Source organism: Hibiscus syriacus, unplaced genomic scaffold, assembly GCF_006381635.1.
Source record: "Hibiscus syriacus cultivar Baekdansim isolate YM2019G1 unplaced genomic scaffold, ASM638163v2 tig00111671_pilon, whole genome shotgun sequence".
Classification (NCBI taxonomy): Eukaryota; Viridiplantae; Streptophyta; class Magnoliopsida; order Malvales; family Malvaceae; genus Hibiscus; species Hibiscus syriacus.
Genome location: NW_024063152.1, coordinates 1925070 through 1939779, shown reverse-complemented (window position 1 = coordinate 1939779; position 14710 = coordinate 1925070). Strand labels below are relative to the sequence as shown.

The window sequence follows — 14710 nt, the reverse complement described above, 5'->3', positions numbered from 1 at the left end:
TATTTTGGATTTCTAGGACCTAACACAATTATTGTTAAAAACATGAACTCATCCTTCGTACACATAGAGAGAGGCAAATTGTATGGTGTTTAATCGGTCACAAAGAATATTGTTGCGCAGATTAATCAAATAGTTGAAAACTATCTGTGCATAACACAAACCTGATGTTACTAGTCTCATAAGAAAATATTAGATGTTACTGATCAAAATATTTTCAAGTAAGATAGTTAAAAGGATGACACATGAGATTGACTTCATCAGTTTGATGCTCAACATGCCACCTTATATACTTAGTAGTAACTTCGGAGGCATATAACCTTTGTAACTAAGGAGTTAAGGGGAAGTAATACATCATTTTGTATACATTTCTGTCACTGGATCCTTCACCAACATTATCCTTGTACCAAAGATGACTGTAAAACTTACATTCGGTCAATTCAGAATCATATCCCCAATAAATCATGCAACCATTTCTACAACAATATATTTTTTGAATCGAAAAACTCATACCACGAACCAACTTCTTCATCTCATAAATTCTCTGAGGCCTGACATTATCTTTGGGCATTAACCTTTGCATTCTCCTGCAAAGGTCGTCGTAGCATGCATTAGGATTTAGATATTGTTCTTTCAAGTGTATTAATTTGGAAACCATTGATAATTTAGACTTATTGCTACCGGACCATATCGATTCAGAAGAAGCACCAAGTCTATTGTATAACATCTGCCTCGAAGCAATCGGTAGTTGATCATATTCTACCATATATGCATTTATTTCAAGACCAATAACATCTACCTCATTAAATTCATGATTGTTACCACACAAATCATATGCGAACTCTAAAATTGGAGTACTAGAATCTGTCATATGGTTATAATAACCAATAAGAGAAAATCTTGGCTCTCCATGATGCATCCAGTTATAATAATATGAAACAAAACCTTAGTGATCACATGAACTTTAGTCATTTCTAGATCTCGAAAACTTTTATTCATGCATTTAGGCCGATTACATGGACACCTAATGTTATACCCCCAATATCGGGTCAGTAACTAAAGTGTAAGAAGACTTAGCATGTGAGTGTTTTTACACGTAGGTTCAAAGAAGTCAAAAATTTTGTTGTTTAATTTTGATAAATTGAAATGTTCAAGGATTGATTTGGAATTTTTGTTTAGTATATATTATCAAAGATTGAAGGATGGAAGGGCAAAGAGATCTTTTCCCATGAAATAAATTTAAAATTCATTTTAATGTTTTATTATGCTCATTTATGCCTCACTAAGTCAAAGACTTAGCATGTGAGTGTTTTTACACGTAGGTTCAAAGAAGTCAGCATAGTAAAGCTAGGTCAGGATAACATACCTTTGAAGAAGATCATATCATAATGATTTAAACAATAGGTGATTTTGTTATTTTGAAATTTTGTTGGCATGTACTACAAATGTTTAAATCGCAAATGCTCTGATATGTTTTGTAACTATACTAATTAGAGTTATGTAAGTATAGTAAATATTTGTTTTCATCGCCTAATATTAATTTCGATTTTAACTCGTGTTAATGAGGGTTTCGCCACAAAAATAAAGATAAAAAGTCAAATTTTAGTCAGATTTTCAAAGAGTTAAAGCGTTGAAAAGTAATGTTACACCTCAAATTCGTATCCAGATCAGGTATGGGTCGAGGGTGAGACATTTGTTGGTATCGAAGCTACGGTTTAACCGATTTTAGGCTCAAAGCCAATGAAATATAAAAAATCTCTGATATGATAGTGTAATGAGTATGATGTCTTTGCTAATATAGTTAAGTGATTATATTTTAATAGATGTCAGACTACGAGGGCTCCCGAAGTGAAGCAAGAGATAGAGTTAATGAGGGAAGTAGTAATTCACCTGCCCTAGCTAGGTAAGGTGAAGAACATGCGCCTCAAGAAGTGTCTGTACAAGATCAGGGAGTATTTTTTTGGATGTTGGACGTGATTCTGAAACGTTTTCAACTGTCTACTTCTTCGATTCCTAGGATGAATGTTTCTAAGGAGCTAAAAAATTTAGGAGTACCCAAGTTTAAGGGAGAAGCTGAGGAAGGTCCCGTTTCTGCGGATCTTTGGCTAAATGACATGAAAATTATGTTTGATGGTCTTCATTGTTCTAAAATGGAGATGCTAGATGGAGTAGTCTCACTACTACAACGTCAAACACGTGTATGGTGGACGAATGTGACGATGAGAGTTCCTAGTGATCAAGTGAAATGATCGTTCTTTCTGGAAGAGTTCAAGAACAAATATATTGGTAATTAGTTCATTAGACAAATGAAACATGAGTTCATGATTTTGAAGCAAGGGAGTCACACTGTTTATGATTATGAGTGCAAGTTTATTAAATTGAGCATATTTTTAGCTGAATTGGTCCCGACTGAGAAAGATTCATGTGATTGGTTTATGGAGGGTTTTCACCCCAAATTGAAGGAGATGCTAATAGCGTTGAATCTTTCTATGTTTCAAGAGGTAGTGAATCGAGCTAAAGCTTTGGAGCGAGCACATAATGAAAGATTCGGGGAGAAAAATACCAGTTGACAAAGAGAGTGGGTGCCTCGTCGAGTGTAGCATAATCGAAGAGAAGTTGAGGTTCAGGTTTTCAACCTCAAAATATATCTAAGTCAGCTATATCCTCAGGCAGAAGATCAAATCCTATGAGAGCTGGGAAGATTCAATAAGTTGAATCAGGAGCTTGAAGGCCAAGTCAATGTCAATATTGTGGAAAAAATCATATTCCTGTATGTCGAGTGGTCTCTAGAGCAAGTTTTAGATGTAGGGACACTGGACATTTTATCTGAGAGTGTCTGTTAATGATCGGAGAGCCTGCACAATCAGATAGATCCGCTACTGTATCTCAGAGAGGTAGAGGATGAGGTAAGGGAAGGAATCAGTCTGAATCGACCACTCAACTTAAAATGCGAGCGACTATTCGGGTATACAACATTAAGACTAATAAAGATCGTGATGATCCGGAGATCATTGCAGGTATTTTTCAATTAATTGATAAACCTATTTTGGTATTGATTGACCCAGGGTCAACTTATTCCTATATCAGTAGTAAACTAATGAGAGATTCGGAAATCGAGTTAAAAGCTATAAGTAGTGATGTTATTGTGACTAACCTGCTAGGGCATAGTTCTTGGGTGAACCAGATTTGTCGAGGGTGTCCTATAAGGATTCAAGGAATTGAATTTCCTACTAATATAATGGAATTACCCTTTGACAAGTTTGAGGTTATATTCGGAATGGATTGGTTGTATCGTTACCATGCTAATGTTGATTGTCGATTGAAGCGAGTAATTTTGAGAAGTTATGATGAATCAGAGATAGTTGTGGTCAGCGAGAGAATTAATCCATTATCTAATATGATATCGGTAATGTCAGCTAATAAGCTAATGTTGCAAGGATGTCAAGCTTTTATCGCCAATGTGATTGATACTCGAGTCCCAGAGATGAGATTAGTGGACATTCTGACGATCAGAGAATTTCCAGATGTGTTTCTAGATGAATTATCGGGATTACCTTCAGATAGAGATATTAAATTTCAAATTGAGGTAATGCCTAGAATGACACCAATTTCAATGGCTCCTTATAGAATAGCCTCGAAGGAACTGAGTGAGTTAAAGGCTCAGTTGCAAAAGTTATTGGATAAAGGATTCATCAGACTAGTGTATCACCTTGGGGTGCATCAGTCATATTTGTAAAGAAGAAAGATGGTTCGATGCATCTCTGTATTGATTATCGGCAGCTCAACAAGGTGACAATAAAGAATAAGTATCATATCTCAAGAATCGGCGATTTATTTAATCAACTCTAGGGAGCTTTGGTGTTATCCAAAATTGATTTGCACTCTGGCTATCACTAGCTGAAGATACAAGAAGAGGATATACCAAAAAAGGCTTTTATGACCCAATATGGCTATTATGAGTTTGTAGTAATGCCGTTTGGATTAACTAATGCACCGACAGTGTTTATGGATCTTATGAATAGGGTATTCCAACCGTACCTCAATCAGTTCGTTGTCATCTTCATTGATGATATCTTGGTTTATTCAAAGACAAATGAAGAACATGACACCCATCTTCAAGTGATTCTTCAAACACTTCGGGATAAGAAGCTTTATGCTAAGTTGTCTAAGTGTGAGTTTTGGTTACTTGAAGTTGCATTCCTTGAACATGTAATATCTGCAGAGGGGATTTAGGTGAATCCTCAGAAGATTAAAGATATTATAGATTGAGAAGTTCAAAGAAATGTTTATGAAGTACAAAGTTTCTTAGGATTAGCTGGATATTATCGAAGGTTTGTAAGGGACTTTTCGATGATTGCTTCCACATTGACAAAGCTGTTGAGGAAATATGTGTCATTCATTTGGATGGATAAATGCCAAGAGAGTTTTAAATCCTTAAATAAGGTTCTAACGGAGGCTCTAGTGCTAGTACAACCAGAATTGGGCAAGGACTATACAATTTATAGTGACGCTTCTCATAATGGTATGGGATGTGTTTTGATGCAAGATGGAAAGATAGTAGCCTATGATTCGAGACAGCTTAAGCCACATGAAAGAAATTATCTGACACATGATCTTGAGTTAGCAGCGGTGATGTTTGCACTAAAGATATGATGCCACTATTTTATATGGTGAGCGATATTATATTTACACTGATCACAAAAGTTTAAAGTATTTTCTGACTCAAAAAGTGTTAAACTTGAGACAGAGGAGATGGATCGAGTTACTTAAAGATTATGATGCAATCATAGACTATTACCCAAGGAAGGCTAATGTTGTAACTGATGCACTTAGTCAAAAGACTTCTTCAGCTTTACGTATGTTATATGTCTGATTATTTTTAAAGCACAGTGGTGCTCTAGTGGCTGAATTAAAGCTAAAACCTTTATTGTTGGAGCGAATAAAAGAGTTACAAAAGAGAGATGAAAATTGTTTAGCAATAATGGAACAAGTGGAAAAAAGTGAAATCAAAGACTTTGAAGTAAAGTCTGATGGATGTTTATACTACAGAGACTGAGTTTGTGTTCCAAGTGATGAAGAGTTGAAGAAAAATATACTTTTTAAAGAGCATTGTAGTCCGTTGACTATGCATCCAGGAGAGAACAAGATGTATCAAGATTTAAAAGGCCGATACTGGTGGCCAAGTATGAAAAGAGCTATCACAGAGTTTGTTGCAAAGTGCTTAACTTGTCAACAAGTAAAAGCAGAACATCAGGTACCTTCAGGACTTTTACAACCAATCTTCAATCCTCAATGGAAATAGGATAAAGTTATGATGGATTTCGTAACAGAGTTACCATTAACAAATAATAAAAAGGATTATATTTGGGTGATAGTTGATAGATTGACGAAGACAGCGCATTTTATTCTGATTCGAACTAATTATTCGATGAATAAATATATTGAATTATATATCAAGGAGATTGCTCGACTTCATGGAGTTCCAAGTTTAATAGTATCTGACAGAGATCCAAGGTTTACGTCAAGGTTTTAGAAGTCTTTACATGAAGCCTTGGGTACTCGATTGAATTTTAGTACATCCTTTCACCCACAGACAGATGGTTAATCTGAGTGGACTATCCAGATTTTGGAAGATATACTAAGGGCATGTGTGATTGATTTCAATGGATCTTGGGAGAAGTATCTGCCGCCCGTAGAGTTTGCGTACAATAACAGTTATTAATCGAGCATTAAAATGGCACCGTATGAGGCGTTGTATGGAAGAAAATGTAGAATGCCGCTTAATTGGTACGAATTAAAATATCAAGACATTCTTGATTCTGATTTGATTAAAGAAATAGAAGAAAAGGTCCAGGTGATCCAACATAACATTAAAGTGGCAGCAGACAGACAAAAGTCCTACACAGATTTAAAAAAGAAAGGAGATTGAGTATCAAGTAGGAGATAAAGTGTTTTTGAAAACTTTTCCTTGGAAGAAAGTGCTTCGTTTTGGTCGAAAGGGAAAGCTCAATCCTAGATTAATTGGACCGTATAAGATTATAAAAAGAGTGGGACCAGTAGAATATCAGTTAGCATTGCCACCAGAAATGAAGAAGATCCACAATGTTTTTTATGTTTCAATTCTCAGAAGAAATCGATCAGATCCTTCTCACATCATAGCACCGAAAGAGATATAAGTCCAATCTGACCTGACCTATGAGGAAGAACCAGTGCAGGTTTTAGCACATGAAGTCCAACAACTAAGGAACAAGACAATTCTGTTAGTTAAAGTTCCTTGGAGAAATCACAAAGTTGAAGAGGCGACATGAGAACGTGAAGAGGACATGAGAAGACAATTTTCTCATCTCTTTGTGCAGTGAAAATTCAAGGACGAATTTTCATAAGGGAGAGAATTGTAATACCCCAAATATTGGGTCAGTGACTAAAGTGTAAGTATTCAAAATTTAGTGGTTTGATTTTGATAAATTGAAATGTTCAAGGATTGATTTGAAATTGTTTATGATATATTATCAAAGATTGAAGGAGAGAATGACAAAATGGTCTTTTTGCATGAAATGAATTTAAAATTCATTTTAATGTTTTATTATGCTCATTTATGCCTCACTAAGTTAAAAACTTAGCGTGTGAGTGTTTTCACTCGTAGGTTCAAAGAAGTCAGCAGAGTAAAGCTAGTTCAGGACAATATACCTTTGAAGAAGATTAGATCAGACCGATTTGAACAATAGGTGATTTTGTTATTTTGAAATTTTGTTGGCATGTACTACAAATGTTTAAATTGCAAATGCTCTAATATGTTTTGTAACTATACCAATTAGAGTTATGTAAGTATATTAAATATTTGTTTTCATCGTATAATATTAATTTCGATTTTAACTCGTGTTAATAAGGGCTTCGCCACTAAAATAAAGATAAAAAGTCGAATTTTAGTCGAATTTCAAAGAGTCAAAGAGTTGAAAAGTAATGTTAAACCTCATATTCATATCCGGGTCGAGTACGGGTCGGAGGTGTGACACCTAATATTTCCAACAATGTTCACTCAAAATCATGATTAATAATGTGACCATTTATTAGCCTATCAATATTGTACATCCAAGATCGATCCATATTGTATCGAATTCTGTTTTTATTGTATTCTTAAATTAAGATAAATTAGTAAATTTTTAAATAATAATTTTATTAACAATTTTTTAAATTTTTTAAAAAAACCAAAAATAAGAACTTAAGATATTATTATTGTAAATTACATGAAAAAAATATTTTATTTAATCTTAATATATATTACTATTTTTATTTTTATTTTTAAATAATACAAGAAGTAGAATTTAGACATTAATAAACCATGTTATATGTAAAAATGTTTTCTTTACTTTTTGATATATTTTACACTTTTTTAATTAATAGACTAATACTAATAAATTGATAGCATTATGTTTTAAAAATTAAAATTAAAATTAAAATTTATCTCAACTTATAAATTCGGCAAAAAAAAATTGGAGTTCTGAAAAAATTTAAAATATTATTTTTTATAAATATAAAAAATAATAACATGTTCTCAATATTTTTAAAAGGAAGTTATTAATTAAGAAGAAACAGTGGGGGTGGGGAATGATAATGACAATGGAAATGAGAGGATTGAAGAAAAAAAATATTAAACGGTAATTGTTTATAGTTTTGAGGTGAAGATAATTAATGTGTTAATTAGATAGAGTTAATGTTTGTCTGTAGAGTTGAAAAAGGAAGATCGGTAGTTGTAGAATAAATGTGCACTGAAATAGTTATTTTTTTATATTTTTTTATTTTCAACTGTTACATAACAAATTAAATTGGTATATATTTTATTTAAAATGAACAAAATTTTAGATGAAATCGTTGTTCTATCATAAATTAAGATTTGATATTTTTTATTGCAATGAACACAATTTTTGACGGAAAAATAATTAGGTCAAAAACTATAATCAAATCATAACTTTGTGACGAAATATTTTATTTTTATCGGTAAATTATGACATATTTTAAATTCGTTATATTTTTCCCTAGTAAGTGATATATATATATATATATACATACGTGTGTGTGAATGTGATGAAGCATAATGACTACAGAGAAAAGAGTTGGTTGAAGATTACTGAAAAAATGAAAGATATGGGAATGGGAGTTGAGAGTGAGCTGAAGAAGTTGATTATGGCAGTGGTCACCACATTGGCATCCTTATCCTATTGCCACCACATTGCAGCAAATACCCCCAAGGGCTTGCCTAGGCTTCTGGCCCTCCTCCCTGCCATTACCCTCCTATCTATCATCCCCTTCAAACTTCACACCATCTATCTTGGTCCCCCGCTGGTGCTTCTCCTCTCTTGGCTCACCAACTTCAACCTTCTAGCATTCGCCTTCGATCACGGTCCCTTATCGTCACCACCGGCTAGGCATGTGTTCATCCTCAAAGCCTGTTCTCCATTCAAAATCAAACAACCCATTCACTCCAAAGTTCCTTTAACTTTGATTCTAGAGGCCGCTTGCAAAGCTTCATTATGGCTAGTTTTATCCTTCGTTTCTCATCATTACAAACAATGTTTTCACAAACATGTTTGGTCACTCCTTTTCGGATTCCAAATTTGGGTTGGGGTAGAAGTTATTTTCACCATGGCCGCAATCCCAGCACAGCTCGTCTTTAGGGTTGATCTCGAGCCACAGTTCAAATCACCTCTCTTTGCCTCTTCGTTGCAAGATTTTTGGGGCCATAGGTGGAACCTCAGGGTCTCGGAGACGTTACGTCTCGTCGTATACGACCCTATACGAAGTATATCGATACGTACAATCGGAGCCAGATGGGGTTCACTACCGGCTGTTTTCGTTACGTTTGTCACCTCTGGTCTTATGCATGAACTGGTTTATTACAATATATTGCGTGAAAACCCTACGTGGGAGATTACTTGGTTCTTTGTTTTACAGGGAATTTTGGTGGATATGGAGATCATATTGAAGAAGAAGGTCGAACTGAGGCTTCACAGGGCCATTTCAGGACCATTGGCTCTGGCAAATCTCACGCTCACTTCTGTCTGCTTAGCTCTTGCACCGCTCTTGAGAAATCGTGTAGATGAAAGGATAATCCACGAATTCTACGTGTTTTTGGATTTATTTTCCATTTTTAGGATGGATTGATTTGCGTAATATAAATCACATTGTGAAAAAAATAGGATGTAATATTATTTATATATAATTGACAATTTTATGTGTGTTTGTTTAGTTTATCGGATATAAATATAAAATTATAGTGTTTGAAAATTATTTAATACTAGAATTTTATATTAGATTCTAAATTTTAGTTTATTTGTTATAATTATATAAAAAATTATGTTGTTAATATATTAATGTGTTGATCTTAAAAAATATTTTTAAATCCATCGATAATCGGTTACTGTAATAAATAGTACAAATTCAATTGGAATATAAAGTCTTTCGTAAAAGAATTTACTCCTTAATGAAAAAAACTTAAATTAACATTGAGTAATCTACTTTTTAAATAGATTACAGCATCCAACTTTTACTATAGATAAATTAAATTATTTACACTCACACTATTATATAATTATAACAAATAAACTAATTTAGACCATTAATGATGCATTAAACTATTTAAAGACAATATTTATTAGTATATTAATATTTTTTTAGTGGCCTTAAATTTTGAGATTTTTTTATTAGTATAAGACAATATTTATTTAAAGATAAATTTTAATTATTTGACATTGAACATTTACTCCTATAATATTTATGGTGCTTGAACTAATAACTTTAATGAACAACAATATTTTTTATTATTATTAAAATCATTCAATTCGTACTAGGTTTCGGGATTTGAATAGCTCCGATTTGACTTTGGTCGACAAACAAATATGGCGCCTAATACATGAGCCACATGTCTTGACAGCAAGATTGGGCAAGAGGCAATGGGATAGGAGACAGGTCACACAAGTGTTTAATGCGGCTGATGTAGAGTCTATCCTTCGATGTCATGATTAAGAAGGTCATTTCCGACTAATTAATTTGAGGATAATTTACATAAATGATCCCTCGATTATAAGATGTTGATTTGTTGAATCTTCTAACTATTAAAAATTACAAAATGATTTTCAAATTATAGGATGTTGCTTTGTTAAGTCCATTGACTATTAAAAGTTATAAAATGGTCTATTGATTGTCCATATGTTTTAAACTCGTTCTTTTTCGTTAAAAATTGTCGGTCGTTTGAGTTGGATTTTAACTTATTGATTGAAATATGATAAAGTCATGTTTTAATAAAGACAAGTTTGAAACATATGAATAGTCAGGTGAAAATTTTATAACCTTTAATAGTCAGGACTCAACAAAGCAACATCCTATAGTCAAATGATCATTTTGTAACTTTTAAAAATCGAGAGACTCAACAAACCAGTGTCCTATAGCCGGGTGACCATTCACGTGCTTTACCCTTAATTTAATATTCCTTTTCTCAAAAAAATTATAAATATAATAGCATAATAATATTTGTTATCAAGAATAATTCTCTTATTTTATAACCTTATGCTTCTTTCACTTTAATTTTTAGAGTAAATTATCCTATTAGCCATTAAACTATGGTTTTCATTTTGTTTTGATTATTGAACAAAAATTTTGTGAATTAAATCAATAATGGAAACGTTGGCGTGACCGTTTATAAATTGAGATATAACAGTTTTGGCCTAATTCATCAAATTTAGTCATTTTCATTTCTTTCTTCCTATGTTCTTTACAATAATTTATGCTTTTATAGTAAAAAATATATTATCTAAAACACAATTTCTGCAATCTACGATCTATGGAGGTAAACAATTGCCATTCAGTATCCTTTACTCATCAATAGCATCTCCATTCTCAAACTGGGATGGTGATACTGTAATGTCCGAGGCGGCATTGTCGATGTTTAAGCTTGAGATTTCACCACAGTGTGAGGAACTTTCATCCTCATCGACTGTGGATGGCGCTGGAGATGCATTCGATGTATAAGCATTACTATAGCCATTACCAGCCTCATCCTCTTCCGGTGAGTTTTGGAGGCACCAGCACATAATGCTGGCTATTAAAGTGAGCATCATCTTCTGGTTTACCTGCCACACCATAAGAAAATCCATGTGCGAATTCCGTATATTCAATTTAATTATTTCATACTTATCATTTGTAGATATAAAAATTTTCGAGATTCACAATGCGGATCGTGTTCAGTTGCAACATTACCTCCATGATGTCCTCAGGCAGCAAGAAGATGGAGCACCCGAGTTTACGAGCCACGCTTATGATATATGTTGCATTCAACCTCTTCTCTTCCTCTACAATTCCAAAGAGGATAAAAACTGTTAAGATCGGTTCTATCTCGGCAAAGATAGAGAACTTTCGAGTTAATTCGAGTTAGCAAGTAATCATACCACTTTCACCCTTGGTTATAAGGCTCCAGTTGACCACTCTTGGCTCCACTGCGCTTAAAAGTTCAAGGAAGAACAGTCCTGACGAAAGGCTCTTATCCTGCAGATTTAGAATACAAATTGTCAGTTTTAACTATCAAAATCGATATTATTGTTATAAGAAGAAATGGAAATCGACATGAAACCTTGAAGCTTTCTATTTGATGGGATCTTCCGGTTCTTTTAACTTTCCTGTTTGCCCAAGCTATGATATATGAATTACTTATGTCCTTCCCTCCGGAGCAAGATCTCAAGCTCTTCAAAATTTGAAGCACGTTATACCTCATCAATTGCCATAGGAAAGCTGTAATACATGTAATCCGCTTTCAACAACGATTGTAATTTCCTTTTCGGTATTAAACAACAAAACGCATCATATACGAATCATGAAAGCTCAAATGATAGCATATATAGGATCAACAACTATATACATCGAAACAAGAAAATCTACTTTCATTATTTTCATGCAGGTTGAGGTACCAGACGTAAAGTACTGGTTGAACTTTGTCATGGAGGTAAAACATGCCAAGGCGTGAAGAGAATCATATTACGTAAAGAATAAAGGACGAAGGAAATTACCGACTATAAGTTTTTTATTCCCTTGAACTATATCATTTCCACCAAGATTCACAACGGAAAATCTCAAGCTCTCCCCGATCATTACGACTAGGTTGCAATTTTCCACCTGTCTAATATGAAACTTAATCGGAGGTTTCGTTGCATGCTTCCAGTTGACTGATCCAGGAGCAACCTTATCAAGAACCTCTAAAAGTGCCCATCTGTATCAAAAACAAGCTCCTTTATGTCGATGGTTGAAATATTGGATGACGGAACTACTACGATGCCTGACATCATAAGCTGCAACTGCAACTCCAGAAACATATTCAACAAGTGCCAGCTTCGAAGACTTACCCGGTTTTGACATCCTCAAAGAGATTATTAACACAAGTCTCAATTCCGAGACTGTTCATCCATAGTCGAAAGCGTCTCTCGTCTCTTGAAAGGTGCACGTCATCTGTCACACTTTCTTCAAAAGAAATCTTTTCGTCATCTACACTCAGGCCGTTCCTGCAAAAGCACACATGTTTTCATCACCTAACTATAAAACTAGAGGCAATATGCAAGATTTGAAAGATTTGTGATTTCTCACCTTTGATGAAAGATTTGAGCTACAAATGCAAGATTCAAGTTTGGTGAGCCTTCAACAATGTCTTGTGGGTTTAAATATCGTTACATCCCATTCTCTCTGCATGGTCAAGTACCAATGTAGCCCTTTCGATTACATCCTTCGTATCAAGGGTCAACGTATTACTGTGCTCTGGAGCTAGTATGTTAAGCAGGTAAGCATAAGCTTTCGCATCCTGCAGTTATGGGAATGAGTAAAACATTTAACTATCAAAGCAAGCAAATTCGGTTTATCATATGCTTGCTGCTAAATGTAGTATTAACATGGTCGAATACCTTCACATCAGAAGAAAAATTTGTAACAATTATGTCATAGCCCCCTTTCTTTAAATGGTAATTCATCCATCTTAGTAGGACCTTCTCTGGAGCTAACCCCATAAGTTCCTCGATATCCTGTAAGTACTGATAATCCAAACCGAAATAAATCAGTCCTTTTGTTCGAAAGAAATGTTATTTCATGAATTAATCCTTTGTTAAACATCAATCAGGGGATAGAGAAATAAATTACTCCATCATCATCCTTCAGCACTTCTACAAGCTGAGGTGTCTTCTTAAGGTTGAGATCTGCCAACAGTTGAATCTGCATTTGTCACAGATAGAATGGATGAGAAAAAGAGTACCAGAAAAAAAACTTGAGTTAACATCCTACTATTATCGGTCTATCACGTCCATTTAAATGCATACCTTTATAATTTGAGCGATCAAACTGAATAAGAGATTAGGCTGCAATACAAGTAACCGAGGTCAAAAACATCGGAGAATAAGAAAATCTCCTACTCACATGGGAATATGTCTATCGGTAGTCAGTACTAACCCTTCCTTCAATTAAGTCCAGGGTGCCAATGTTTACCACGGTGCAACCAATAGCCTTTGCGGAGTTGAGACCAAGGGTATGGTTCTCATTCCTCTCCCATAGGCTAAGTTCTGTTTTCGTGTTAATAGCTCGTTCATATATTGTTCCGGGAACAGCAATATTGATAAGCTTACTGCAGAAGTACATGACAACAGAACCGGTGTCAATGATCCGTAGCAGCTTCTATTAAAAACCAAAAAGAGCAAATACATAATGGAGCACAGATAAAAATACCATAAAAGTACACCATCTTTTGCAAGATTGAAAAGGTCATTGGTAGCTGGATCCAGTGGAAGAAACTGCTTTAAAAACGGATCATCCGCGAGATAAATGTTTATGTGTCTAACATAAGTGGCTTTTTCTGCTTCGATGATTATATCGGTCGAGGTGGACTTTAGGACCGATGATGAATTCTTTGAACCGCCCGATTTCCCCGTAGACATATCTAAAGATTATCTGAGCAGAACAAGAAAAATCTAGCCGGAAGTTTGCCTGCAAGTTACACCCAATGAATCTAGAATCCAATTACCAATTGATACAATGTAGGATTCAAAATCCAATCTGAATTAACCTAGCAGAAAAACTTTCCAACAAGATTCCTCAAGGCCGGAATCAGAAAATCAGAAAACAAAACCGATGACTCACCTTTAGATCCCTGTTAGCATTAAGATACCAAGAATCCCTCATGAAACCATCCTTATAAATTCCATCTTAACATATGCAAACTGACATAATCTAGAAATAGAAACCACGAACATGAACATGAACAAGAAGCCATCCTACTGGTTGATTTTAACTACTAAACAATGAACAAAAGAATCACAAAAACTGGAAATTCTTCAAAACTATTTCAATTCCAATGAAACAGAAAACAAACACACCTATTGAACCATAAGTGAAAACACAACAGGCACAACCACTTAACTAAAAGTTGATAAACCCAATGCGGAAAGCACAAAAACAAAACAAACCCAGAAATGCTTACCCCTTCTAAAAGCAAGGTTTTGCGGTTTGTCCACGAGAAAACAGCCATTTAACGAGTTAGTAAGTGAATTTCTGTATGGTTGCTGGAAGAGAAAAGGGTCCATTTTTCTCATGAGAAAGTAAAGGATAGAGAGTGAGAAATTAAGAAATGAACGGTCTTCAGTTTTTTCACAACAGCAAAGAGCTAGACTGGTTTCCAAACTGTTTTTTTTTTTCT

General features: G+C 34.4%; 1 protein-coding gene and 1 pseudogene across 1 annotated transcript; one reads left to right on the top strand and one right to left on the bottom strand.

Annotated features, from left to right (window-relative positions):
* The first annotated feature begins 8089 nt into the window (after positions 1–8089).
* Positions 8090–9242, top strand: LOC120167276 (probable long-chain-alcohol O-fatty-acyltransferase 1). The gene has a single exon (XM_039176344.1). It carries the CDS (start codon positions 8131–8133, stop codon positions 9154–9156), a length of 1026 nt encoding a protein of 341 aa, XP_039032275.1. The 5' UTR covers positions 8090–8130; the 3' UTR covers positions 9157–9242.
* A 1598-nt stretch (positions 9243–10840) lies between these two features.
* LOC120167275 lies at positions 10841–14059 on the bottom strand (annotated as a pseudogene).
* Between the last annotated feature and the right edge of the window lie 651 nt (positions 14060–14710).

Excerpts from the sequence above, each read along its gene's own strand:
- LOC120167276 (XM_039176344.1), top strand. The coding sequence starts at position 8,131 with ATGAAAGATATGGGAATGGGAGTTGAGAGTGAGCTGAAGAAGTTGATT.